This window comes from Coregonus lavaretus (assembly GCF_964263955.1).
Source record: "Coregonus lavaretus genome assembly, chromosome: 28".
Taxonomy (NCBI): Eukaryota; Metazoa; Chordata; class Actinopteri; order Salmoniformes; family Salmonidae; genus Coregonus; species Coregonus lavaretus.
The window spans coordinates 12483271-12510626 of record NC_140015.1 but is presented as its reverse complement, the minus strand read 5'-3'; the positions used below and the strand labels follow the sequence as shown (position 1 = coordinate 12510626).

General features: G+C 44.3%; 2 protein-coding genes across 2 annotated transcripts in view; one reads left to right on the top strand and one right to left on the bottom strand.

The window, feature by feature from the left end:
* Window positions 1–24675, bottom strand: part of LOC311104446 (pleckstrin homology domain-containing family H member 3-like) — a 35640-nt gene extending 10965 nt beyond the window's left edge. The window contains exons 1-2 of the mRNA XM_084146284.1: window positions 24007–24675; window positions 14917–14972 (exon numbers count right to left, since the gene is read on the bottom strand). Of these exons, the coding sequence (XP_084002410.1) occupies window positions 14917–14972; window positions 24007–24141 (191 nt within the window). The 5' untranslated portion in view covers window positions 24142–24675. The remainder of the gene's footprint in view (window positions 1–14916; window positions 14973–24006) is intronic.
* The window catches only part of LOC311104443 (zinc finger protein 385C-like), a gene marked incomplete at both ends in the record, with an annotated part of 664983 nt that overhangs the window by 179035 nt on the left and 458592 nt on the right, over window positions 1–27356 (top strand). The gene's annotated exons all lie outside the window — the stretch shown is intronic.

The window sequence follows — 27356 nt, the reverse complement described above, 5'->3', positions numbered from 1 at the left end:
AAACTTTTGTTATTGACCAAATACTTATTTTCCACCATAATTTGCAAATAAATTCATTAAAAATCCTACATTGTGATTTTCTGGAATTTTTTTTTCTCATTTTGTCTGTCATAGTTGACGTGTACCTATGATGAAAATTACAGGCCTCTCTCATCTTTTTAAGTGGGAGAACTTGCACAATTGGTGGCTGACTAAATACCCCCCCCCCCCCCCCCCACTGTATAGAAAGGGAGGCAGACAGGTGGAGTAGAGAGATTAATGTTATTGAAAGAACCTGAATTTTCATCAGTATATTTTCTACAATTTTTAATGTATTTTTACTTTGTTGACAATGGAAGTTATAGGCCAACAGCTGCATTGGCCATCTCTGAGTTCCATGCTCTCATTTAGGCTATTTAGCCTCCAATGATCACGGTGTATCAATGTGTCATATGGCAGAGGCTGGTCCTCTTGCATTAGTTGAATTTTAACTTTTATAATTTTGTTTTTGTTTGTTTGTTTGTTTTTTCACCTTTATTTAACCAGGTGAGCCAGTTGAGAACAAGTTTAGGTTTATTTCACATCCATCATTTACGAGTTGTCCATTTTTTCCTTGTCTTTTGTTTGGAGTGATCCATGTGAGCAATGAGCATGGGTCTGTTTTTTTGGTCTTGTTAATGTTGAGGGAGCTCAAAAATTAAGATTTTTATGATCCACGTGACAATGATTTAGAGAACCGAAAACATTATTATTGAAATGAAACTGTTCCATGAAAATGCACATATGAAAATCATAACTGACCAACAGATTGGTATAAATGGTAGGATAAATTGTAGGCCTATGCTTCCCCAAACTTTAAACTCACGCACTGCCTATAAAGTCTTTATCAAATAATTGCCTCCACCTTTCTATGGTCAGATTTTCAAGCAAGGTAAGACATGCCTCATAATATGAAGTAAGACATTCAGGTTTCAAACAATTAAGTATGTTTTCAAAATGCATACTGCCTCCAGCTCACATTGTAAAGTGGTGGGTGACACGCTGATAGCCTTCCTACCGTTGTTTTTTCTCCCGGTCAATTTGGCCAGCAACAATTTTATTTATCTGCTTTTTAAAATGTATTACATAACAACCCTGAGGAACAATATTGTGTGGGAGGATAACCCTAACCACTAACCAGATATGGAAAATTACTCATTTCAAAACTAGCACGAGGCAGGTTTCAAGAGAGATCATTTGAAAGATTTAAGTTGAGGGAAACGAGGGAAAAGTGGAGGGAAATGGGAGAAAGAAAGGAGAGGGGCGGGCTCAAACCCTCCAGAAAACCTTTTACTCTGTCTCTGTCCAAACAAGCCTGACCTTCAACTTCAATCTGGGTCCCCAGGCCAATCTGCCTTTGTGACTTACTGTAGACACAGGCATTGCCACATCAAAGTCCAGAAGACACAGGGGCTTGTTATAACGTTGAAGCCCATATGCTATAGGTTTGGGAGGTAGGCAACTTTGTGTCGAGGACAATAAGTTGGGTGGGTGGGTGTGAGTCTATGACATTTTGGTAAGCAGAGGAGGCTATCCAACACATTTCTGTTAGAAGTTCAAACATGGGCCACCCGAGTGGCGCAGCGGTCTAAGGCACTGCATCGCAGTGTTGAGGCGTCATTACAGTCTGGGGTTCGATCCCAGGCTGTGTCACAGCCGGCCGTGACCGGGAGTCCCATAGGGCTGCGCACAATTGGCCCATCGTCGTCCGGGTTAGGGGAGGGTTTGGCCGGGGGGCTTTCTTTGGCTCATCGCGCTCTAGTGACTCCTTGTGGCGGGCCAGGCGCCTGCAAGATAACTTCAGTCGTCAGTTGAACAGCGTTTCCTCTGACACATTGGTGTGGCTGGCTTCCGGGTTAAGCGAGCGGGTGTTAAGAAGCAGCGTGGCTTGGCGGGCCATGTTTCGGAGGACGCATGACTCGAAATTGGGGAGAAAAAGTGGGTAGAAAATAGATAAAAATAGCTAAATGATCCATGGTATGACCATCTTAAAACAATTCCATATGTTAGCTCAGTAGAACCCCCGCCCCAAAAAAGCTTAGACTTTTAGAGGTTTTAACAGGCAGATCTGCGCCCAGCTGCCCACACTGTCCCAAAGTAGTGCTTAAACTCTGCTAATGGACTAAAGAGGGGCTTGTGAATGAGTGGTGTGAACCAACTATCCAAAACAAGCTTCCATGGCTGGATGGAGGGGGGAGTCGGGGCTCAGGTGTGGGGGGTTAGTGGCCCAGGCTGGTTTCATTTCACGGGAGAGAGCCCTGGTGGTGGGTGGGTGCTAGTTGGGTGGGTTGGTGGGTGGAGGGTAGAGGGGGTTGGGTGTATAGCTGTAGTGCAGCTGGGGGCACATGTTGGCACTCTGACAGATGAGGCTCTGTGGTTTCCACAGCTGTCCAGTAGCCCCTCTCCTCCTTCTCCCCCCACCACCGCGTTCCCAGAAGCCCCGGCTGAGGCCGTGACGGAGGGGCCTTGAGTGCTGACTTCCTGTGGAGGCCAGGAAACAATTTGACACAGGGATTAGACAGCATGGAGGGAGAGCAGACGAACAGAACCCCCCCCCCCCCAACACTACAATACACCCCCGTGGAGAGAACAAGACACGGTCAGGGAGGGCTGAAGGTGGGAGAAGAGACTAGGAGACAAGACACTCCCATATTAACCTGCTCATGTTTCAGGTTTTTCAATTGATTTGTTGTTGTGAGTAAGCAAACTATGGTCTGACGTGTAAGGCACCACTCCAGCATTGTCCTGAGGAGGGTTTTGTGTTTGAGATGTCAGGAATTTGGTAAGAGAAGGAAAAATACCCTTGTGGTGCTTTGTTTACGGAAGTGTAAGGGAACACATGGAAAAGTCCTGCAGCTCAGATGGCATATATCTCTCTCTCTTTAAATCTCTCTCTCTTTCTTTCTTTTTCTCCCCCTCTCCACTCCGGTCTCTCCACTGTAGGCCAAACACCAGCACGCTAAGCAAAGCCATCTGTTTGCCCCACATAAACGGGAAGCTAACTAAAGAAAGAGAGAAAGGGAAGAGAGAGGCGTAAGTAGAAAGAGTAGGAGAGAGGGGGAGAGAGGGGGGGAGAGAGAGGGGGACTGAGGGAGATGGAAATTAATAATTATCTTTTGGGTGAATGCAAATATGCACATTCCCCCATATACTGTACTTCTGATACACAACTTAACAGCACACATTTCTTATCTCTGTGTATTTGTGTGTCTGTGTGTAAATACTTTATGTGTGTGTGTGTATGTGTGTGTTGTCTCATGTGGCTGAGTAAGAGTGGGCGGACAAATATAAGTCTGATTGACTGCTCAACATTCTATTTGATCAGTGATTATCACCACCACTGGGCTCTCTCTCGCTCTCTCTCTGTGTGGCCTAGTTTCAATCTCACGCTGCCACTCTCTTTCACAATCACTCAACAGGAAGGAAATAAAGCAACTGATCAGATCCAGCTGACAAGGCATCCTCAATCCTGATCTGAGTGGACAATATACATCTCTGTTATGCTTCATATTGATGGAAGACACACTAATATATACGGAAGTCCAGAGAGGCCATATTATAATTTTTTTTAATGATCTCGTTATGTTGAGATTACAATTTATTTATCTCATGATCACAACATAACAAAAGTTGTTTTGCCGAGATCACAAGATAATTTTCTCATAATCATGACATAACAAAAATGGTTTTGTTGAGATCACGAGATAAACTCTATAAATAGGAGGGGACGTATTGATGATAGAGTAAGAGTGTGGCTGAGGCGGCAGAGCCCACAGTGGATCAGCGCATACGTTTTTATTGATTGCTACACTAAGGTATGGTACATTTCATGCTATCATGCTTTCATTTGTGTTTGGAGCTTATTATCATTTTATAAATTAGAATGTTAACGAGCTAAATGTCCCTTACCTTGAGCTAAGAGCTAACTAGCTAGCTCACAAGACAAGCCAAATTAGCTGTGTTGTTCCTTGCATGCGATTGGCTGTGGTCTTGGGTGCGGCACGCAGCCTGGGAGACAGTGCTACCTGTCAGGCATCGTTCAGGGCTTAAATGCCCCACGAGTGCATTGCGATCAACGCAGTCACAGGGCTCCTTGATGAGGTGGTTATCGTGCATCTGAACAAATTAATGGATGATGCTTGGTACTTTTGATTATCTCGTGAAAATAACTTTTGTTATGTCGTGATCATGAGATAAATACGATGTGATCTCGACATAACAAGGGGATCTTGTTTTTTTCATGTCCTCTCTGGACTAAATATTTGAGCAGAGGGATTGGGCGTTCTGAGTCTGTTGAGTCTACCATTCAGTCAGACTCGTGGAGGCCTGAGTAGCCGAGCTGATGAGTAATTGATTTTGGTTCAGATCAAATTAAAGCAACGAGATGTTAATTAAAGTTGTAAAAACATAGTGTCCTTGCTCTGGGGCTTGGAGGCCAGTGGTCAGAGCCAGACTGCTGGTCTGCTCCGCTCCGGAATACAAAGTGCATCCTTATGAACATGGCTTGCGTCCCAAATGGCACCCTATTCCTTATGTAGTGCACATCTTTTAACCAGGGCCCATAAGGCTGTTCAAAAGTAGTGTACTATATAGGGAATATGGTGCCATTTGGGACTAACCACGGTTGCCCGATCAAAGCCCTCTCATGCAGGGTTATGTTACATCAGTCGCTGAGTAACCAGCCCAGGAAATGACATGGGAGTTGAGATTTGTGATCCGAGGGGTCAAACGTCCAGATAAGGCTAAATGGGGGTGTAAAACAGCCGCAGTGCACAACACACACGGCTATGATGAGCTCAACCAGGAGGTCAATGTCCAGCTTTAAACCATGGCTCATATACAGTAGTGAAAGCGATGCAAGTTACCCAGACTTTTTTAGACATCTGAACAAACACATGAGCAACTGTCAAATAACACAGAGGCTTTTTAGACAAACACTGGTCTCTGGGGAAACCTTCAAATACAGTAAGGGAAAAAAGTATTTGATCCCCTGCTGATTTTGTACGTTTGCCCACTGACAAAGACATGAGCAGTCTATAATTTTAATGGTAGGTTTATTTGAACAGTGAGAGACAGAATAACAACTAAAATATCCAGAAAAACGAATGTCAAAAATGTTATAAATTGATTTGCATTTGAATGAGGGAAATAAGTATTTGACCACTCTGCAAAACATGACTTAGTACTTGGTGGCAAAACCCTTGTTGGCAATCACAGAGGTCAGACGTTTCTTGTAGTTGGCCACCAGGTTTACACACATCTCAGGAGGGATTTTGTCCCACTCCTCTTTGCAGATCTTCCCTCCAGGACCTTAATGTGCTTCTTCTTGAGCCACTCCTTTGTTGCCTTGGCCGTGTGTTTTGGGTCATTGTCATGCTGGAATACCCATCCACGACCCATTTTCAATGCCCTGGCTGAGGGAAGGAGGTTCTCACCCAAGATTTGACGGTACATGGCCCCGTCCATCGTCCCTTTGATGCGGTGAAGTTGTCCTGTCCCCTTAGCAGAAAAACACCCCAAAGCATAATGTTTCCACCTCCATGTTTGACGGTGGGGATGGTGTTCTTGGGGTCATAGGCAGCATTCCTCCTCCTCCAAACACGGCGAGTTGAGTTGATGCCAAAGACCTCGATTTTGGTCTCATCTGACCACAACACTTTCACCCAGTTCTCCTCTGAATCATTCAGGTGTTCATTGGCAAACTTCAGACGGCCCTGTATATGTGCTTTCTTGAGCAGGGGGACCTTGCAGGCGCTGCAGGATTTCAGTCCTTCACAGCGTAGTGTGTTACCAATTGTTTTCTTGGTGACTATGGTCCCAGCTGCCTTGAGATCATTGACAAGATCCTCCCGTGTAGTTCTAGGCTGATTCCTCACCGTTCTCATGATCATTGCAACTCCACGAGGTGAGATCTTGCATGGAGCCCCAGGCCAAGGGAGATTGACAGTTCTTTTGTGTTTCTTCCATTTGCGAATAATCACACCAACTGTTTTCACCTTCTCACCAAGCTGCTTGGCGATGGTCTTGTAGCCCATTCCAGCCTTGTGTAGGTCTACAATCTTGTCCCTGACATCCTGATAGATGAATTTGTATGTTTATTTTAATGACTAAAGTGTTCCACCCCGATAGTGTATAACTGTGTAAACTGTGTTAGAGTTATAAGACAATAGAACCACTAACAGGGAAGATGTTAGAAACTGTTGGAGACGAGCATTCCATAGTAAGGGGACCTAGAAACTGTTGAAACATTCTATACTGTGGAAAGTTACAGGCCGCCTAAAGGTGGGCGGAGCAAAGTCCTTTTTGTGGACGCGTATAAAAAGGCTGTGTGTGTTTTTAGCGCCAGAGCGCTCTCATGAATAAAATGGCTGATCCCTTGCAGACTGGAGAATTTGTTTAATTCATTCTTATCTAGAGTCTTACACCCTCTGGGGATTATTTAAAGTTAGAAATTCTCGTGACACATCCTTGGATAGCTCTTTGGTCTTGGCCATGGTGGAGAGTTTGGAATCTGATTGATTGATTGCTTCTGTGGACAGGTGTCTTTTATACAGGTAACAAGCTAAGCTTAGGAGCACTCCCTTTAAGAGTGTGCTCCTAATCTCAGCTCGTTACCTGTATAAAAGACACCTGGGAGCCAGAAATCTTTCTGATTGAGAGGGGGTCAAATACTTATTTCCCTCATTAAAATGCAAATCAATTTATAACATTTTTCACATGCGTTTTTCTGTTTTTTGTTGTTGTTGTTATTCTGTCTCTCACTGTTCAAATAAACCTACCATTAAAATTATAGACTGATCATTTCTTTGTCAGTGGGCAAACGTACAAAATCAGCAGGGAATCAAATACTTTTTTCCCTCACTGTACAACACATACTGTAGGTAGGTAATGAGCAATCACAGATAGTCTCTTTGTGGTATCTGTGGAGGGAGGGAAGAGGCCCATCTTTCTCTCAAGTCCCCATCCTATCCTCCTCCCCTCTCCATCTCCAGTGTGCATTGCTGGGCCTCTGTCTGAGCTGAGACGGAGGGGGCTGGTGGGAAAATGGGAATGTGGTGATTAAGAGTGGGCCTATATGACCTCCCAGCTCTAAAAATACACTGTTTACTCAAGACCACTGCCAAGGAATTCTGGACTAGGCAGAGGGGAGTGCATAAACGTGTTTCGGGGGAAAACCGGAGGGAGAGGACAGGAAGTGTGTGTGTGTGTGTTGTGTGTTTGTGTGCTTGTGAGGGCATGCATGCGTGTATGTGACATTGACAATGTGCATGTGAAGGAAGGGGATGTCTTGAAAGGAGGAAAACAATGCATTTCAGGAGCATGAATAAGCTGCATTAACAAAGCCTTGATAACTTGGCACTTGAAGCTGCACTGCCGGTCAACTTAATAAACCTGTCATGGTTAGATTAGTGGAGAGCTGACATAAGAGCTCCTAGTTCTGTCTGAGTACTGACACACACAGGCAATTACCACACAGACCACATCCAAGGACTTCTTGGAACACACAGATACACACACACACACACACTTCCAAAGACAGTCGTAAACACTGTCTCTTTCAGTCTCTTCAAGCCATCATTGTCTGGCATCCCACAGCAAGAGTCATGCTCTTGACAGAGAGAGTGTGTTTCATTGAAGGGAGAACAAAGAGAGGGACAGAGAGAAAGAAACCGAGACAGAGAGAGAGAGAGTGGGGTAAAAAAGCTAGCGAGAGCTGCCCTCAGTGGTCCCACTGTGTTCTGCCTCCTGTGTGTCTCCTAGCCTCCCACTCCTCTGTCTGTCTCTGGGCTGCCAACGAGGGGCTCAGTTGAGGCGGGAGAGGGAAGTAGTGGGGAGAAAATAGAGATGATGTGAGACAGATATGGATGCATGTGAGCGAGAGGCTCCTGTCCTGTTTGATGGGCAGGCAGTAGGCTGATAGGCACATTTAGGCCATGGAGGCATTTCATAAAGGCACCAGACAGACTGTATGGGTTAAGGTTGTATGACAGGCCTCTGTTAGACATCATGGGCCTGACTGCTGCTGACACTGAGCTTGGCACCACATGCTGGAATAAGGGGGTGTCTACGGTCTGTCTACTGTCTATCTACTGACTCTCTACTGTTTGTCTACTGTCTCTACAGTTTGTCTACTGTTTGTCTATTGTCTGTCTACTGTTTGTCTACCGTCTGTCTACTCTGTACTAGACAGGCACCATGGGTGAGCTGCCACTCTGGGACAGTAGGGCAATGCAATGGGAAACTAACACACAACACCTAACCTGATATACAGTACCAGTCAAAAGTTTGGACACACCTACTCATTCCAGGGTTTTTCTTTATGTTTACTATTTTCTACATCGTAGAATAATAGTGAAGACATCAAAACTATGAAATAACACATATGGAATCATGTAGTAACCAAAAAAGTGTTAAACAAATCAAAATATAATTTATATTTTAGATTCCTTTGCCTTGATGACAGCTTTGCACACTCTTGGCATTCTCTCAACCAGCTTCACCTGGAATGCTTTTCCAACAGTCTTGAAGAAGTTCCCACATATGCTGAGCATTTGTTGGCTGCTTTTCCTTTAATCTGCGGTCCAACAGACAGTGTCACCAGCAAAGCACCCCCACACCATCACACCTCCTCCTCCATGCTTTACGGTGGGAACTACACAGGCGGAGATCATCTGTTCACCCACACCGCGTCTCACAAAGACACAGCGGTTGGAACCAAAAATCTCAAATTTGGACTCCAGACCAAAGGACACATTTCCACCGGTCTAATGTCCATTGCTCATGTTTCTTGGCCCAAGCAGGTCTCTTCTTCTTATTGGTGTCCTTTAGTAGTGGTTTCTTTGCAGCAATTCGACCATGAAGGCCTGATTCACACAGTCCCCTCTGAACAGTTGATGTTGAGATGTGTCTGTGACTTGAACACTGTGAAGCATTTATTTGGCCTGCAATCTCAGATACAGGTAACTCTAATGAACTTATCCTCTGCAGCAGAGGTAACTCTGGATCTTCCTTTCCTGTGGCGGTCCTCATGAAAGCCAGTTTCATCATAGCGCTTGATGGTTTTTGCGACTGCACTTGAAGAAACTTTCAAAGTTCTTGAAATGTCTTAAAGTATTGATGGACTGTCGTTTCTCTTTGCTTATGTGAGCTGTTCTTGCCATAATATGGACTTGGTCTTTTACCAAATAGGGCTATCTTCTGTATACCCCCCTACCTTGTCACAACACAACTGATTGGCTCAAACGCATTAAGAAGGAATGAAATTCCACAAATTAACTTTTAAGAAGGCACACCTGTTAATTACATTTTTACATTTTAGTCATTTAGCAGACGCTCTTATCCAGAGCGACTTACAGTTAGTGAGTTCATTCATTAAAAAATAAATACAAAATCATACTGGCCCCCCATGGGAATCGAACCCACAACCCTGGCGTTGCAAACGCCATGCTCTACCAACTGAGCTACATCCCTGCCGACCAGTCCCTCCCCTACCCTGGATGACGCTGGGCCAATTGTGTGCCGGCCCATGGGTCTCCCGGTCGCGGCCGGCTACGACAGAGCCTGGATTTGAACCAGGATCTCTAGTGGCACAGCTAGCATTGCGATGCAGTGCCTTAGACCACTGCGCCACTCGGGGAAATGCATTCCAGGTGACTACCTCATGAAGCTGGTTGAGAGAATGCCAAGAGTGTGCAAAGCTGTCATCAAGGCAAAGGGTGGCTATTTGAAGAAATGAATGAGTAGGTGTGTCCAAACCTTTGACTGGTAGTGTAGACCTATGTTGCCCATATGGGCACATGCCAGCCTTCCCATCTGATCCCACACCTGTCTCCTCTCTCTCTGCGGTATCACAACTCAATCAACCTAGCGAACCACAGGCTTTGTTCACTTCACACTAGACACTGTGGACGTGAATACACATGTAACTACGCCCACTGAGCTGCTCTGGAGAAGCTTTCTAACCGCAGAACAGAACATGCTCACAGTGAAGCCTGCAGGGCTCGTAATGAGTAATAACGACTACATGACATGACTAATCATGTTCAAATTGAGGTGCTATAAAGGTTACTGCACACAGACGGAGGTGTGGGATGTCCTGTTGGAGCCTATACTTTTCATATTCCGGATGACCATAAATCTATGACGCTCACTTGCAGAATAGTACAAACCCTCCACATCCCTTCAATATTACAGTGCTTTTCAATACAGATGTATTCTGCTTAGTCTACATTCACTTGTGACTGAAATTTCTAAATTCACTCTCAATGGGCCCCTAAAAAACAAATTAAACTGGTCTAATCTGTATGAATAAATGTGAGATAAATCTGACTATATGTCACAGTGTCTCCTGCCTGCTTTGAAATGGGCCATTAGATAGGTGTGGCCAGTGGCCAGGTAATGGTTGAGTACCACATCACATTATTCTTAGTGTGAAGATTATAGTCAGTCAGTTATTTAACACACTCCCTACAGAGCCAGCAGTAAATCACCTGTGTGACAGCTCTGAGGCCTCCCGCTCTTCTCTGCTCTGTGGAGGTGGCAACACACACACACACACACGCTTGCGCCAGCCTCGCCCCTCCAGGGTGTGTTCCTGAAGTGAGATTGAGTCACCTCGCTCACCCTGTCTTCCCTCCCCCTCTCGCTCCCTCAGGAGGTTGCATGTCCCGTCTGACTCGAGGCTCACCGCTCCCTCAGCCCTCCTCCCTCTCCCTTTCCTGTTTGAGTTGTCCTCTTGTAGCGAGTTGTGACATTATCAGGCATGTATACTGTTCATCAGCTATGTTATACAGTTGAAGTCGGAAGTTTACATACACTTAGGTTGGAGTCATTAAAACTAGTTTTTCAACCACTCCACAAATTTCTTGTTAACAAACTATATTTTTGGCAAGTCGGTTAGGACATCTACTTTGTGCATGACACAAGTAATTTTTCCAACAATTATTTACAGACAGATTATTTCACTTATAATTCACTGTATCACAATTCCAGTGGGTCAGAAGTTTACATACACTAAGTTGACTGTGCCTTTAAACAGCTTGGAAAATTCCAGAAAATTATGTCATGGCTTTAGAAGCTTCTGATAGGCTAATTGACATCATTTGAGTCAATTGGAGGTGTACCTGTGGATGTACAGTGAGGGAAAAAAGTATTTGATCCCCTGCTGATTTTGTACGCTTGCCCACTGACAAAGACATGATCAGGTTTATTTGAACAGTGAGAGACAGAATAACAACAGAAAAATCCAGAAAAACGCATGTCAAAAATGTTATAAATTGATTTGCATTTGAATGAGGGAAATAAGTATTTGACCCCTCTGCAAAACATGACTTAGTACTTGGTGGCAAAACTCTTGTTGGCAATCCCAGAGGTCAGACGTTTCTTGTAGTTGGCCACCAGGTTTGCACACATCTCAGGAGGGATTTTGTCCCACTCCTCTTTGCAGATCTTCTCCAAGTCATTAAGGTTTCGAGGCTGACGTTTGGCAACTCGAACCTTCAGCTCCCTCCACAGATTTTCTATGGGATTAAGGTCTGGAGACTGGCTAGGCCACTCCAGGACCTTAATGTGCTTCTTCTTGAGCCACTCCTTTGTTGCCATGGCCGTGTGTTTTTGGGTCATTGTCATGCTGGAATACCCATCCACGACCCATTTTCAATGCCCTGGCTGAGGGAAGGAGGTTCTCACCCAAGATTTGACGGTACATGGCCCCGTCCATCGTCCCTTTGATGCGGTGAAGTTGTCCTGTCCCCTTAGCAGAAAAACACCCCCAAAGCATAATGTTTCCACCTCCATGTTTGACGGTGGGGATGGTGTTCTTGGGGTCATAGGCAGCATTCCTCCTCCTCCAAACACGGCGAGTTGAGTTGATGCCAAAGAGCTCGATTTTGGTCTCATCTGACCACAACACTTTCACCCAGTTCTCCTCTGAATCATTCAGATGTTCATTGGCAAACTTCAGATGGGCCTGTATATGTGCTTTCTTGAGCAGGGGGACCTTGCGGGCGCTGCAGGATTTCAGTCCTTCACGGCGTAGTGTGTTACCAATTGGTTTCTTGGTGACTATGGTCCCAGCTACCTTGAGATCATTGACAAGATCCTCCCGTGTAGTTCTGGGCTGATTCCTCACCGTTCTCATGATCGTTGCAACTCCACGAGGTGAGATCTTGCATGGAGCCCCAGGCCGAGGGAGATTGACAGTTATTTTGTGTTTCTTCCATTTGCGAATAATCGCACCAACTGCTGTCACCTTCTCACCAAGCTGCTTGGCGATGGTCTTGTAGCCCATTCCAGCCTTGTGTAGGTCTACAATCTTGTCCCTGACATCCTTGGAGAGCTCTTTGGTCTTGGCCATGGTGGAGAGTTTGGAATCTGATTGATTGATTGCTTCTGTGGACAGGTGTCTTTTATACAGGTAACAAGCTGAGATTAGGAGCACTCCCTTTAAGAGTGTGCTCCTAATCTCAGCTCGTTACCTGTATAAAAGACACCTGGGAGCCAGAAATCTTTCTGATTGTGAGGGGGTCAAATACGTATTTCCCTCATTAAAATGCAAATCAATTTATAACATTTTTGACATGCGTTTTTCTGGATTTTTTTGTTGTTATTCTGTCACTCACTGTTCAAATAAACCTACCATAAAAATTATAGACTGATAATTTATTTGTCAGTGGGCAAATGTACAAAATCAGCAGGGGATCAAATACTTTTTTCCCTCACTGTATTTCAAGGCCTACCTTCAAACTCAGTGCCTCTTTGCTTGACATCATGGGAAAATCAAAAGAAATCAGCCAAGACCTCAGAAAAAAGATTGTAGACCTCCACAAGTCTGGTTCATCCTTGGGAGCAATTTCCAAACGCCTGAAAGTACCACGTTCATCTGTACAAACAATAGTACGCAAGTGTAAACACCATGGGACCACGCAGCTGTCATACCGCTCAGGAATGAGACGCGTTCTGTCTCCTAGAGATGAACGTACTTTAGTGCGAAAAGTGCAAATCAATCCCAGAACAACAGCAAAGGGCCTTGTGAAGATGCTGGAGGAAACAGGTACAAAAGTATCTATATCCACAGTAAAACGAGTCCTATATCGACATAACCTGAAAGGCCGCTCAGCAAGGAAGAAGCCACCGTTATGTTTGGAGGAAAAATGGAGTTGCTTGCAAGCCAGAGAACACCATCCCAAACGTGAAGCATGGGGGTGGGAGCATCATGCTGTGGGGGGTGCTTTGCTGCAGGAGGGACTGGTGCACTTCACAAAATAGATGGCATCATGAGGAAGGAACATTATTTGGATATATTGAAGCAACATCTCAAGACATCAGTCAGGAAGTTAAAACTTGGTCGCAAATGGGTCTTCCAAATGACCCCAAGCATACTTCCAAAGTTGTGGCAAAATGGCTTAAGGACAACAAAGTCAAGGTATTGGAGTGGCCATCACAAAGCCCTGACCTCAATCCTATAGAAGATTTGTGGGCAGAACCGAAAAAGCGTGTGTGAGCAAGGAGGCCTACAAACCTGACTCAGTTACACCACCTCTGTCAGGAGGAATGAGCCAAAATTTACCCAACTTATTGTGGGAAGCTTGTGGAAGGCTACCTGAAAAGTTTGACCCAAGTTAAACAATTTAAAGGCAATGCTACCAAATACTAATTGAGTGTATGTAAACTTCTGACCCACTGGGAATGTGATTAAAGAAATAAAAGCTGAAATAAATCATTCTCTCTACTATTATTCTGACATTTCACAAAGTGGTGATCCTAACTGACCTAAAACAGGGAATGTTTACTAGGATTAAATGTCAGGAATTGTGAAAAACTGAGTTTAAATGTATTTGGCTAAGGTGTATGTAAATATCCGACTTCAACTGTATAATTCTAGGGCTTTTCACTCACTCCAAACTGTCTGTGCTCTGAGAGGCCTGAGATTGAGATTGTCTGGGAGTGAGGTGGAAGTGGGGAGGGGGTAGATATGGATGTGATGCCTGACTGATAGTGTGGTGCAGGCCTGAGGACTGACATCCCTCATCTCCCCCTCCACCACCACCATCCCACACTGACGTCACGTCTTCAGACCGCCACGACCTCTGCTGCTGGTGGAGGTCAAGTGGTCCGTGTGTGTTTGTCTTATCTTGCACCCGGGTGTGAGAGTCACCCTGTCTCATGCTGACACATGGCCTGCAAATCTGGTAGTGGCGCGTACTACAGATATAGAATCTTAATTTGATCACCCTGTTGCAGGAGAACTTGTAGTGTATTTGAGGTTTAAAAGGCTTCTGAAGTCTGTAATTTCCACTTTGAGACTTGATTTTCCCTTACGAAAAATGTATCAACCCCTACAGAAATGACCATTCATTATAATCCACATAATAATTCACATTTCTTGTTGCTGCAGGATCATAATAATAATAATAATATAATATGCCATTTAGCAGATGCTTATATCCAAAGCGACTTACAGTCATGCGTGCATACATTTTTGTGTATGGGTGGTCCCAGAGATCGAACCCACTACCTTGGCGTTACAAGCGCCGTGCTCTACCAGCTGAGCTACAGAGGATCATCTTTCTGCTGTAGCAAATTGGCTCAAATTAAGATCCTACGTGTACTTCTGCATGTGTGTGTGTGTGTGTGCGTGTGTGGTCAGGCATACTATATGAGAAACCCCATGAACCAAGCTCTGTAGAGGGAAGTAAAAAATAAAGAGATTGGGTACTAATGATGTCTGTGCTTGGTGACGGATCATTCTACACAGAATCATACACCAACATCAAGAGCTATAGAGGAACTTCTGACGTAAACGTTCTGAAAAACTGGAACACTGACTTCCTAAAAGCAGCACAACATGTGCTCACTCAGGCATACACAAACACACAAACACACACACAAACAACTTACCCGTTTGTCCCATTGGCTGTGCGAGTCGGCTGAGAGAGAGTCACCTCAAGTGGACCCTGTGAAAAAAAAAAAAAAAAACACTTAACCCAGCTAGCACATTTGGTTCCTTGAAAGTTGTGGACACGTACGTTTTTAGTTTCCCATTGGTTCTGGGAACGAAGTCATACGTTTCCTGACCGGTAAAACTGATGTTTTTTAACGTTCTGAGAACGGATGTGAACATTTCGCCTGTTCTGGTGGGAACATTCATATTTAGGTTGCAGGGAGGTTCTGAGAATGTTTTACCATGGTTCCCTGAACATTTTCCTGAGAGGTTTTATTAATGTTCTGAGAACGGAAATTATAGGTTGTTTGAAGGTAATAAAAATAATGTTCTGAGAACATGTTTTAATAAGACTTTTAATAACCCTGATAGCTTAGTTTGGGTTAACTGTCCCACAGAAGAACGTTGTTTCTTAACATTCTCAGAACAATGTGAGAACATTACTTTAAATAGAACCATGAGGAAACCTGTAGGAAACATTAATGCTGAAGTACTGAAATTCCCACAGAAGAACGTTGTTTCTTAACGTTCCCGGAACAATGTGAGAACATTACTTTAAATAGAACCATGATTCCTAATGTAGGAAACGTTATTATGAAACTACTGAAAATCCCACAGAAGAACGTTGTTTCTTAATGTTCTCTGAACATTCCTAGAACATTACCAACATTTAAATTAAATGTAACCATGTTTAAACTTTTAGGAAATTAAATACCAAGATTCCTGTAGATTTTTTAAAGTTCCTTAAATGTGCTTAGAATGTTCCAAAGCCAAGCAATTATCCTGCACCATTCAAATAAGGTTTTGGGAAGGTTGTATGCAAAATAACCATAGGGCAACCACCCTCTCACCAAGATCTAAGAAACATTTGGATCTCATAACGTTATGTGCTAGCTGGGAAGAGTCTGCATTCTGATTACAACATACATGTTTAATGAGGGGTGATCTGAGAGAGCTACAGACCCATCAGTTCAAGGTAGATAACCCTGTAGAGAGTTGATGTAGGCTAGTTAATGTGCTATGACAGTTAGCATGGTAGGCAAATCATGCTCCCCACAAAAAAAGTAGTTCACAGGTCAGTTCTGAGGTAGTCTAGGTCTAGATGTGGTGATTGCCCACCTGAAGGTTTTCCCCCCAGACAGCCCTGTGTGTTACAGTATAGCATGCAGCCTGCCTTTCCTGGCAGCCACACCAGGCACATAGCTGCTCTGTTCTTGTAATGGTTGGCTTTCACATGCAAGTGTGAGATGGTGGGGAGAAATATGGCATGCAAAAGAGGCTCATTTAACAGGAGCCAGAAACAGAGGATGATGTTGTGCTTTAGCTCAACACACACCCTACACCCTTTTATACACATCCAGCCGTTTCTGTGAAAAAGGCGACTAACATAAAATGTTATTTGTGGTCGGTCGCACTCCTATCTCACACAGCTGTATGAGTCTTTCTTTGTTTAACCTCTGAATTATTGTTATATAAACACACAAATGAGAAAATGATATATTCAAGTTCCATAAGACTAATGTTGGTACAGTGTCAAAGTAAACCAACAGAAATAAATCACTTTTCTGCTTAGCAAACACTTCTAGCCAGAGCACTTGAACCTTTAGGTCACTTGACCAGCCAAGGCTGTAACACAGTATAGCCTACCCTCACATGCTAATGGCACTCCTCTGTCAGAGATAGACAGAGAGACAGACAGACAGAGACCGAGAGAGAGAGAGAGGCCAGACCAGGGAGACAAACAGACTAGGCCCATAAATGAGGGTGTAGACAGACTCCTGTTTCTACTTTAACTGCACTGATGATTAAGCAGAGAGCTTTTTTTCATTTCCTGGAAAATCACAATGAGGGGCCAACATCATTTCACTGTACAGTACTTTTCCTCTTAAACAGCCGTATATCCTCACCCCTCTCTCTGCCTTGCACTGAGAGACATGGCTGTTTTACAGTACATTGTTGCAGTGGCTACTAGCTTGTTGTTTAGGAAAGAAACAGCTGGACATCGATCACAACTTATACCCACATTGAATGATATACAAAATCCAATCCGTCTGTAAAGTAACACTCCTCTCACCAAGTTGGTCTTATGGGAGTTGAGGTGGGCTGTGTCAACTGAATACACGGAGCCCCTGCTAGCAATCAAGTTAAATCAATTTTCACGGTGGAATAGTGGACTTTAAATTCTGGTGTGCCCTGTGAAGCAGCCATTTTTTTTTTACTGCGTATGGGCCCTTAGGATTCCTAGCCTGACCTTGGAAAACCTCATCAGAGCTAGCCTGTGATCCAGTTGGCCCGTGTCCGTGGTGCGCTGTGTGTTTCTGTGGCCTGTGTTGTTGTCTCTGAGGAGTCACAGCCTTGAGGGAGGCCCTGCGGCGGCCCGGGGTTCTGGCCTACCTGAAACACTATCCAGGTCAGCTCTGGGCCCCTCGCTGTTCAAACACCACATTTTACTGCTGGGTCTGTTAAGTTTAGGACTCTGCCTCTGCAAACACACGCTGCAAAGTGCTTCAGAAAGAATGACAAAAAATGGGTAAAGAAAAACCCAACTACTACTTTACAGTACTACTACTACTCTGTATGAGGGTACTTTACAGTACTACTACTACTCTGTATGAGGGTACTTTACAGTACGCGCTCTGTATGAGGGTACTTTACAGTACGCACTCTGTATGAGGGTACTTTACAGTACTACTACTACTCTGTATGAGGGTACTTTACAGTACGCGCTCTGTATGAGGGTACTTTACAGTACGCGCTCTGTATGAGGGTACTTTACAGTACTACTACTACTACTCTGTATGAGGGTAGACGCCGGGCGGAGGGCCGGAGGTCAAATGAAAGGATAAGAAAAAGGTGTGGGTAATATGACTGAGTTAAAGTTTAACCCAGGGAGAGGTACCGTAAACGTCAGACGAGCCCGACAGAAATGACTGAATGGTGTCGTAAAGCAATTTGTGAATGAGGCTTGAGCGGGCTGTGGCCCTCCCCTGCTCCTGGCTCTGCTTGGCCCTCTTGTCGACCCTCAACTGTCTGGCCAAGTCCCGTTCTCTAGACATTCTGCTCACACCATGGCACAGCCTGAGCCTGCCATGTCTGACAGAGAGAGAACTGGTGTCTGAACTGATTGAAGTCACTGTTTGTCAATTGCCATATGGCAAGTCTGCTTATAAATCCAATAAATAAATCCTCCACAGTCTTATTTTGAGTAGGTACTCTCTAAGAAAAGAACACTGTCACTGAACATTATTACCCCTGTCTGTTTAACTAGGCCAGAGGCTCCCAAACTTTTTCACTCAGGAAGATTCTGCAGTTTTAAAGCTCATTTTCATGCCATTCAATACATTTTGCCATGTCTAATGTGTATTCATGTGATATTGGAGTGACTCTAACATTACAACAAAATCTATGGGCTAAAAACCATAGCTAAAAAACGTTAGCTGACATGGGCTAGTTGATCTGGATATTTCTGACAAGTTAGAGATAGCTCTCTAAGGTATGCAATGACTGACATGACAAGAGGAAAACTGATGATGCATTATCCAATTTCGAAATTGCACCTTGTGCATTCCACTATTACAACTTTCAAGAGTAAGTTGAAAGCGTCCCCCCCTGTCGATCCTTTGTGCACCCCCCCAGTTTGGGAGCCACTGATCTAGGCTACCTCTTTAAATGCATAGTCCCAAAAATGATAGAAGGAGAAAAAAAGGAGGGAATGGCTATTCAGAAGTCTGGCAGAGTTGATCTCGCTGGAGAGAGTAGACAGAGTGGAAGAGAGGGCAGGCAGGGGATGAATCATCCGGACTGGAGCGGGGCCGGGAAGGAGGGAGGGAGAGATGCTGTGATGTATTCGTTCCGTGGCTCACTTCCGCTCTCCTCTGGCCCCCCTCCACCACCAGCCCCTCCTCCCTCCTCCCCCTGCAGCTCTCCTGGGAGGCTGAGTAACCAGGATGAAATGTTCGGGCTCTGCCAACGCCAGCCTGAGGACCAGATGTGTGGCCTGAAGGTGGTGAGGCCGCGACGCAACGGAAACCAAATATAAACCAGTGTACCGTAACACCTCTGAAGACTCTTTTTTAATAAAGAGGGGGGAGGGGAGGGCAGGGGCATCGCCGTAGCCCGGTTAACGGGACCCACATTCGGGCAAGCCAGGGCCTGTTTCTTCCCGGTAACGCTGGCAGCTGTCGTAGACGGGCGCGTTGCCCGGTGGCAAACATAGCTAGGCCTAACTTCACATTGCATCTAGCAGAATGCTGAGATTTAAGTGGAAACCTGGAAGGGAGAAAGAATGACGGATGTCCTCTCCTTAGTGCCCTGGCTATCTCAACACTGGATGCATTCAGCTCAGTCTGCCTGACTGTTTGGGCAGCTGTTGGGAGAGCAATTTCTTTGAATCCGGATTGTAAACATGCAGGGGAAAGGTTCTGAACTGGTCCAGGCAGGGACCGCTCTGCCAGCCAAGCCTGCACAAGCGTCACAACTGACTCATGCCTCCAACCTCAGCTGGAGCAAAGGCCGGGTACAGCGCGTCACTCCATGGTTTCAGTATTACGGCTTTTACACTTCACAGCCCTTCTTGGCACCACAGAGGAAAACGCCGACGTAGGAGATGGTGGTGGTGGTGAAGATGTTGGATGGATGTATCTGGAGCGGAGGGGAGACTCCTCACTCCTCCACCAGGCCTGTGGGTAGCTGTGGTCATCCCTGGCAGCAGCAGGGACCATTTAGCTAACAGGCTTTTACAGAGAAAACGTTCCAACACACACACACAGGGAGGCCTGGGAGGTCTGACCTCCTGTCTCAAAGTGCGGCTTGTCAAACGCTGGACGTAACTGAGGCCACTGTGTAAACAGTGGAACTTCCCTGTAGGGCTTTCCCCAGACCAGGACTCATCTACAACACCCACCCTCCGACCCCACCCCCAAAACCACCTTTGGAAAGTGTGCTGTAGTGGTGCATGCTTAGTCTGTGTCAGCTGAGGTCTAATGGTTGGCTCAGCAGGTAATATTGACTGGTCGTTTCTATATCCAGCACACATCAGTGAGAGGGGGCAGGCCGGGAGGAAACAGGATTAGGAGTAGGCAGGAAATCAATAATCAATATTTTCTAGGAAGTTGTGTCCGGTTGTAGTTAAGGAGCTGATAAAATCCCAAGTGGGAGGTTAGGGCTACTGTTGTAGAAAAGGGTATGAACACACGATAACCTATGACCACACAATAAACTATGACCACACAATAACCTAAGTCACTGGAGCAAACCAAAGGCAGTGGTATGTACAATAGGCCAAACCCCCATCACCACTCATTCACATAGCCTATGCTCACTGTAGTCCAGATAATACAATATGGATGGCGACACAATTAATGTGAAATTAGATCATTATTGATTTGAACAGGGATGTTCTTTAGAGGGTACTCTCTTTCTTCTCTTTTGGGAAAGGAAGTGTGCAGCGCACTATTGGTGTCACGCCCTGACGTATGGAACTCTTGTTTGTGGAGTCAGGGTGTGTGAATCTATGTTTTCTATGTTTAGGATCTAGAGTTGTGTTTCTATGTTTGGCCGGGTGTGATTCCCAATCAGAGACAGCTGTCGCTCGTTGTCTCTGATTGGGGATCATACTTAGGTAGCCCAGTTGCCTACTATGTTTGTGGGATCTTGTTCTGTGTATAGGCTTGTATTGTGTATAGCCTTGGACGTCACGTCACGTCACGTCGGTTTGTTTTGTTTTGTGTTTAGTATTAATAAACATGTTCGCATACCACGCTGCACCTTGGTCTGACCCGTCTCTCAACGATCGTGACAATTGGGTAAATCCATATGACAGGGTTGTCAAACAGGGTTGTCAAAATATTTAATGATTAATTGCACAAAAATGTTTTGAATAGACATTTTCTTTTAGCTTGAATGTAAATGATCTAAAAACGCGTAAACTCCGATTTTTTTCATATTCGCATATGTTGTAGCTTAGACGCAACTTTACATAATCTGAGGTTTTAGTGTTGTGCCCGCCATCGGCTGAGACACAACACGCTGTTGAATACAGGGTGGGTGTCATTTCAATAATATAATTTTAAGTTCTAATAACTACCACAAAGATGGCCGTCGGTCCACCTACCATCGAATGTCAACTGGTCATGTATATACTATTATCTATCCTTCAATGATTTCAACAGATTTCCTATGGAGGATTGACAGTAGGCTCAAATGTAAAACAACATATTCCCATTCAAGTCAACATTCTCTGATGTGTGGACCTCCAACCATCTTTGTGGTATTATATGAATGTTAAAATGTCTATTTGATTCCCATTTTAGTACATTTATCAGCCAAAACATTACACCCACCCTGTATTCAAGAGCATGTTGTGTCTCAACCGATGGCCGGCACAACACAAATACCTCAGATGATGTAAAATAGGGTCTAAGCTACAACATATGCGAATATGTAAAAAAAAAATCAGTTTTGAGATAATTGACGATTAAGGTTAAAAAATGACTTCTTCTTTTTTTTACAGATATTAGAAAACAGTTTGACAAACCTGTTTGCAAGCTTTTACATGATATCAATCTCAACCATTGATATTTTCCAGTTATGAAGACATGGATGTCTCATGGTATGGTGGGATATGCAAAATAAGTCATTTTGAGCACCTCTTGAATGTTTTGGGATTCAGGTCCAAAAAGTCACTTTCTGAGTACTTCTACAATGGGCAAATATGTATGGAAGGTTTCATTCAAATCAAAAGGGATGCTGTCAAAAAGTGAGAACTCAAATGGATTTACCCTCCTGTAAGTCACAAGTCACAAAGGGGTAAAGTGAGAAGGCATGATTGAGGGGCTAAGGGGTGGTGACAATTTTTGGGCTGGAGATGCATGGCTAGGTTTGGATGGGGGGGTTATGCTACATGGTGGGAGGTGGAGCACAGGAGGTTGGTGGCACCTTAATTGGGGAGGACAGGCTTGTGGTAATGGCTGGAGCGGGATTAGTGGAATGGTATCAAATACATCAAACATGGGTTCCATGTGTTTGATGCCATTCCATTCGCTCCTTTCCAGCCATTATTGTGAGCCGCCCTCCCCTCAGCAGCCTCCACTGAGGTGGAGAGTGTCTTACTTTAAGCCCATCAGGCGGACTTAACTGAGACATACTACTATAACCCTGCATTGATTGAGGAAATGGACCATGGTTGGAGTTTTATTAGCTATCACTGCCAGACAGATGGTGTATAATGATCAAGACATGGGATGTTTGCCAAGAAGAACAACTCTCCAGTACTGACACCTCTCTGGATCCCCCTGAGCACCAGATGTTCCTCTTATCTCCAGACCAGACGTCTGTTAGTGCAGTTGGACTGCTGGGAAGAGACCTGCCTATCCATCGCAATTCAAGACCATTTTCATAAAAACTTATCTCTCTCAAGTTTCTAAAACAAAAGTGTGTAACAGCTGGCAGACAGAAGGGATGATATGAATGGATATAGACTTTCACTCATAGCATCTTCAGAGGTGAACAGGAGGGGAGAGTGGACTATTCTGCTGGATGGGTGTTTCAGTTTGTGATAGATGGGAACATTTTCAAACCATGTTCTTGGAGTGGTTAGCTAATGTTGTGCAAGAAGATATGCTGCCCAAGTCAAGCTAAGCACTGCAAGCAACACAGAAAATATGACTGAAAGCGTAACATGAAGAAATATTGAATTAGGCCTACAACTATATGGCTTGCTAAGCTGCGGTCAATAATATTGACTTTGACAATAAATTCTAGGTAAAGCTCCTTTTTAATGGACATGTGAGGGTACAGTACATTGTGTCCTAGATTGACGTAAAGAGGTTACCTCAATACAAGGCAACAATGACCCCTCACAAGTGGGCGGACAATGCTGAACTCTCTGTGCCCGATTAGATGACTAACATTACTGAGAGAAGACAAGGCCACAGTCTTGTTTGCCATAGAGTGGACGGACGCCACAGGATCGATTCCATCCAACACTGGGCTTTATTGGTTGCATCACACTGTGTGGGATTGCTCAATGTTGCCCAGGCTTCAAAGAACAGGCCAAATACAGGGATCAACACACATTATGTCTGTCTGTGTGCACTGTATCCATGACAGTGGGATTGTATTTTATTGTGATGGAGGGAGCAGATCACATGAATGACCTGACACACTCCCTGTATCCTGGAAAAGGAATCTGTCAGGTCAGCATGATGGTAGTGGTACCACTTCAAAACTGTAAATGTGGGCTCTGTGACAAGGCTGACCTACTACAACCTCTAGGCTAGGCCTATCTTTATGCACATAGGCTGCTCATTCCTGCCTATGTCTGTATGTTACCATGTGTATCAATCTTGGATAGGATTCTAACGTGGAATATGGTTCTAATCAAATGTTTTTTTTGCATGGATAGACCTTGCCCTGGCCCAACTCTGCTTCCTTTTCCTGCTGCTGAATCCATAGCCAGCAGTGAGTGTATTCATGAGCTGGTGCTCAGGGCAAAATTAGGAGGGTGGGTAACTAGGGTGACGAAGAGTAATGTAGCCAGCTATACCTCTCTGTGTTGAGGAATGAAATTGGTTCATCAACTTATAGCTGCCACTTATGTGTTGTCCTTCAAAGCAAGATGCACCATGATTTATGCTGGCTATGTAGCCTATGCTTAGTTATAACTATGTTATACAATTTACAGGTGTCAGTAAGCAATGAGATTAAAATACAATTTCTACTTTGTGTACTCTCAAACATGTTCCATACAGGTTAAATGCTTGATTACATTTTATAAACATGTAGCGTCAGCCTTTATGGTGTGTTATTATAAGGCATTTAATATGTTAACTCTCCCTATGTAGCAAATTCCCAACTGACTGACATATTGGCTGTTATTTAGTAGTCAGGAAGATGGAAAAAATACATTATAAGGTGGTCATAGGCTATGCATAGATGTGTATGACAAGTCTTAACAACGCAGTATAACTGCATCATAGGGGAGGAGGGGGCATACAAATAATATTAACATGGTAATACTAATTATGCATGCAGATAAGGTTACTTACACGTCTGTTGCAAGTCAGGTCCTCCTTGTTGCGCAACTCAAAAGATTCTTCCTCCTCTTTCTCCCCATAGTCCCGTCCGAGCAAATTGAAACCCTGCCTGCAGCACAGAAACCAGCTAAATCCTTGCAAAGGCATTCAAATCGGGTAAAGTTAGGTGTTTTCGACTATTCTTGTCGTAAAGTCAACATTCAACGTCTGGCCTCTGAGGGTACGCTTGTACGTCTCACAGTACGTAACTAAATCCAGAGTCGCGTGAGGATAACATCCAAGTTGAACAGCTTCTCTCCATAGACTTCCAGAGAGGGAATATGAGAAACAGACTCAGACGCCAAGACAACAGTCCAAAACTAGCCTATAGAAGAAACATAGAAGCTATCCAAGAGTTCAACCTGGTGAAAATTAGTCTGAAAGTTGTGTCAAATCTGTCCTTCCAAAATTATAGTTGTTGCCTTGTCCCAACACCTTGCTCGTATCTGAAGTCGTCGCGCACGTTTTCACAAGCTAACTAAAATGCCAATGTATTTACTCTTCAAACGTAAATACAACTACTGGCTGACAAAACCATGAACATTGTAAATAAGAGCCGTCTAAAGAAATCAATATGAAGAGCGAAATTCTTGTTGTCTGCTGCTATTCACATATTACAGTGTAGTAGCTAAAGGGTAGGCAGGCGATTATGACTGACTTGATTTGAGTTTGAACAAAAGCGTGCAAGAGATCAGCCAGCCTTGAATGGGCGGGGCGAGCCGTCCCCTCATGTCCAATGCGAAATATTACCGGCTGGACTCTAACACGCCCAGGCAAGGCACGCCCATCTTGTCACATGCACGCGCACACACATACACACGCACACCCCAACAGACTATTGCGTCACATGCCTCTTTGATGACCTACCACTTTAGCATCCTTGCCCATCATTCTTGAGAAAATAACTTTCGGCAGAGTAAGTGGGATTGCATATTTCATAGAAAATGCTTGAAACACATCCTACAACAACCCAAACTCCATGAAACATTCGCTATGCCTTCTTGATGAAGAGATTCCATAAAAACAAGCCACTTTGATACAGCTAGGACTGTTTCCTATCAGGTTAGGAGAATTAGATTAAGGTTGGGAAAACAGTTAGGGTTAGCAAAAATGCTCTCCTAACCTGCTACGAAAAGTCACTTGTATCAAAGTGGCATGTTTTTAGGGAGTCCCTATGTTTTCTTACCACATATCTACTTCATGTTTGTGTGAAGGCTACTGTAAATACTGTGTATGGCAGGCCTAAGCCAGTGCTTGTGTAATTGTGTATTTTCTGGCTGTTTTTTCTGGTTGATTTAGTGTGTGAGTGTGTGTGTGTGTGTGCGCGCCTGAGGGTGATGTTAATACAGGCATTTGCTCTCGGAAACACAGGAAATGCCTCGATAGGAAGCAGATGGACTCTCTCCCTTTATTCTCTATTCCAGGAAACTCCTTTCAATTACTTCACAGACAGTTATGGTGATCACTGATCACTAATAGACAGAGCTCGTCTTCCCAAATGTTGTTAACAAAGGTAAGCCTGTCTGTGACTTTGTTTGGGTTTGTACTACAAGAAAGCATTTTTCTCTACTTGTGATATCAGATGGAACTCATGAGTATTACTTTGTGATCGGAACTTCTTTATCATGACTACCAGATTTAATCAATTATATCTAGATGTGTTTTTAGCCAATATGAATTTGGCAAATTATACTTGGTGTTTTGTTCCAGAGTGAATATTGATCAGTAATTACCAGACAATATAGCTTTGACATTAGACTAATAATATACTAGACTAGTTTATGAAATTAGCTTTTAGAGCAATTCAGGAGAACTAGAAAACAACCAAAACCTCAAAAAGTCTATCCACATTCCCCTCACTTACATAGGCCTACAACCTCTTACAATGGTCCACACACACACAGTCGTGAAGAAGACGCGACAGTGCCTCTCCCCCTCAGGAGGTTGAAAATATTTGGCATGGGACCTGAAATCCTCAAAAAGTTATACGGCTGCACCATTAAGAGCATCTTGACTGGCTGTAACTGCTTGGCATGGCAACTGCACCGCCCTCCATCACATGGCGCTACAGAGGGTGGTGCGGAGAGCCGAGTACATCACTCCCTGCCATCCAGGACCTCTGTATCAGGCGATGTGAAAGGAAGGCCCGGAAAATTGTTAAAGACCCCAGCCATCCAAGCCATAGACTGTTCTCTCTGCTTCCACACGGCAAGCGGTACCGAGCAACAATTCTGATACCAACAGGCTCCTGAACAGTTTCTATCCCCAGCCATAAGACTGCAAAATAGCTAACAAAATGGCTGCGCAGACTATCTACATTGACCCTTTAATTTTATTTTTATTTTTGCACTGACTCTATGCACGCCCACAGGACTCCACACACCCACTCACACACACACACACACACAAACACACTTCATTGGTTCACACACATAACACGCACACACATTCATACTGACTCTACACACACGCACGCACACACACTCACATACAATCATTATATACGCTGCTGGTACTCTGTTTCTCATATATCCTAATGCCTAGTCACCTTACCCCTATACATATCTACCTCTACCACTCCAGTATCCCTGCACACTGTAAATATGGGACTGGCACTGACCCTGGAACTGACCCTGTATATAGCTACTGACCCAGGAACTGACCCTTTATATAGCTACTGACCCTGGAACTGACCCTGTAAATAGCTACTGACCTAGGAACTGACCCTGGAACTGACCCTGTATATAGCTACTGACCCTGGAATTGACCCTGGAACTGATTTGACCCTGTATATAGCTACTGACCCTGGAACTGACCCTGGAACTGACCCTGGAACTGATTTGACCCTGTATATAGCTACTGACCCTGGAACTGACCCTGGAACTGACCCTATATATAGCTACTGACCCTGGAACTGACCCTGGAACTGATTTGACCCTGTATATAGCTACTGACCCTGGAACTGACCCTGGAACTGATTTGATCCTGTATATAGCTACTGACCCTGGAACTGACCCTGTATATAGCTACTTACTTTCTCGTGTTCTTCTTATTTCTATTTCTCGTGTGTTTTTGTCCTACTTTACTTAATTTTATAGTACTACGGATATTGATTTCTTAATTGTTGGGAAAGAGGTTGTAAGAAAGGTATTTCACTGTACTTGTGCAAGTGACAATAAAACATTAAAATCTTTCTACACCATAACACTCCACCACTGTCCAACCCAAACTCTAACTCTTATACTGTCCTTTTGATGCCCTCAAACACACACAGAGACACACACACACACACGCACGCACCCGCGCACACATGCACGCGCACA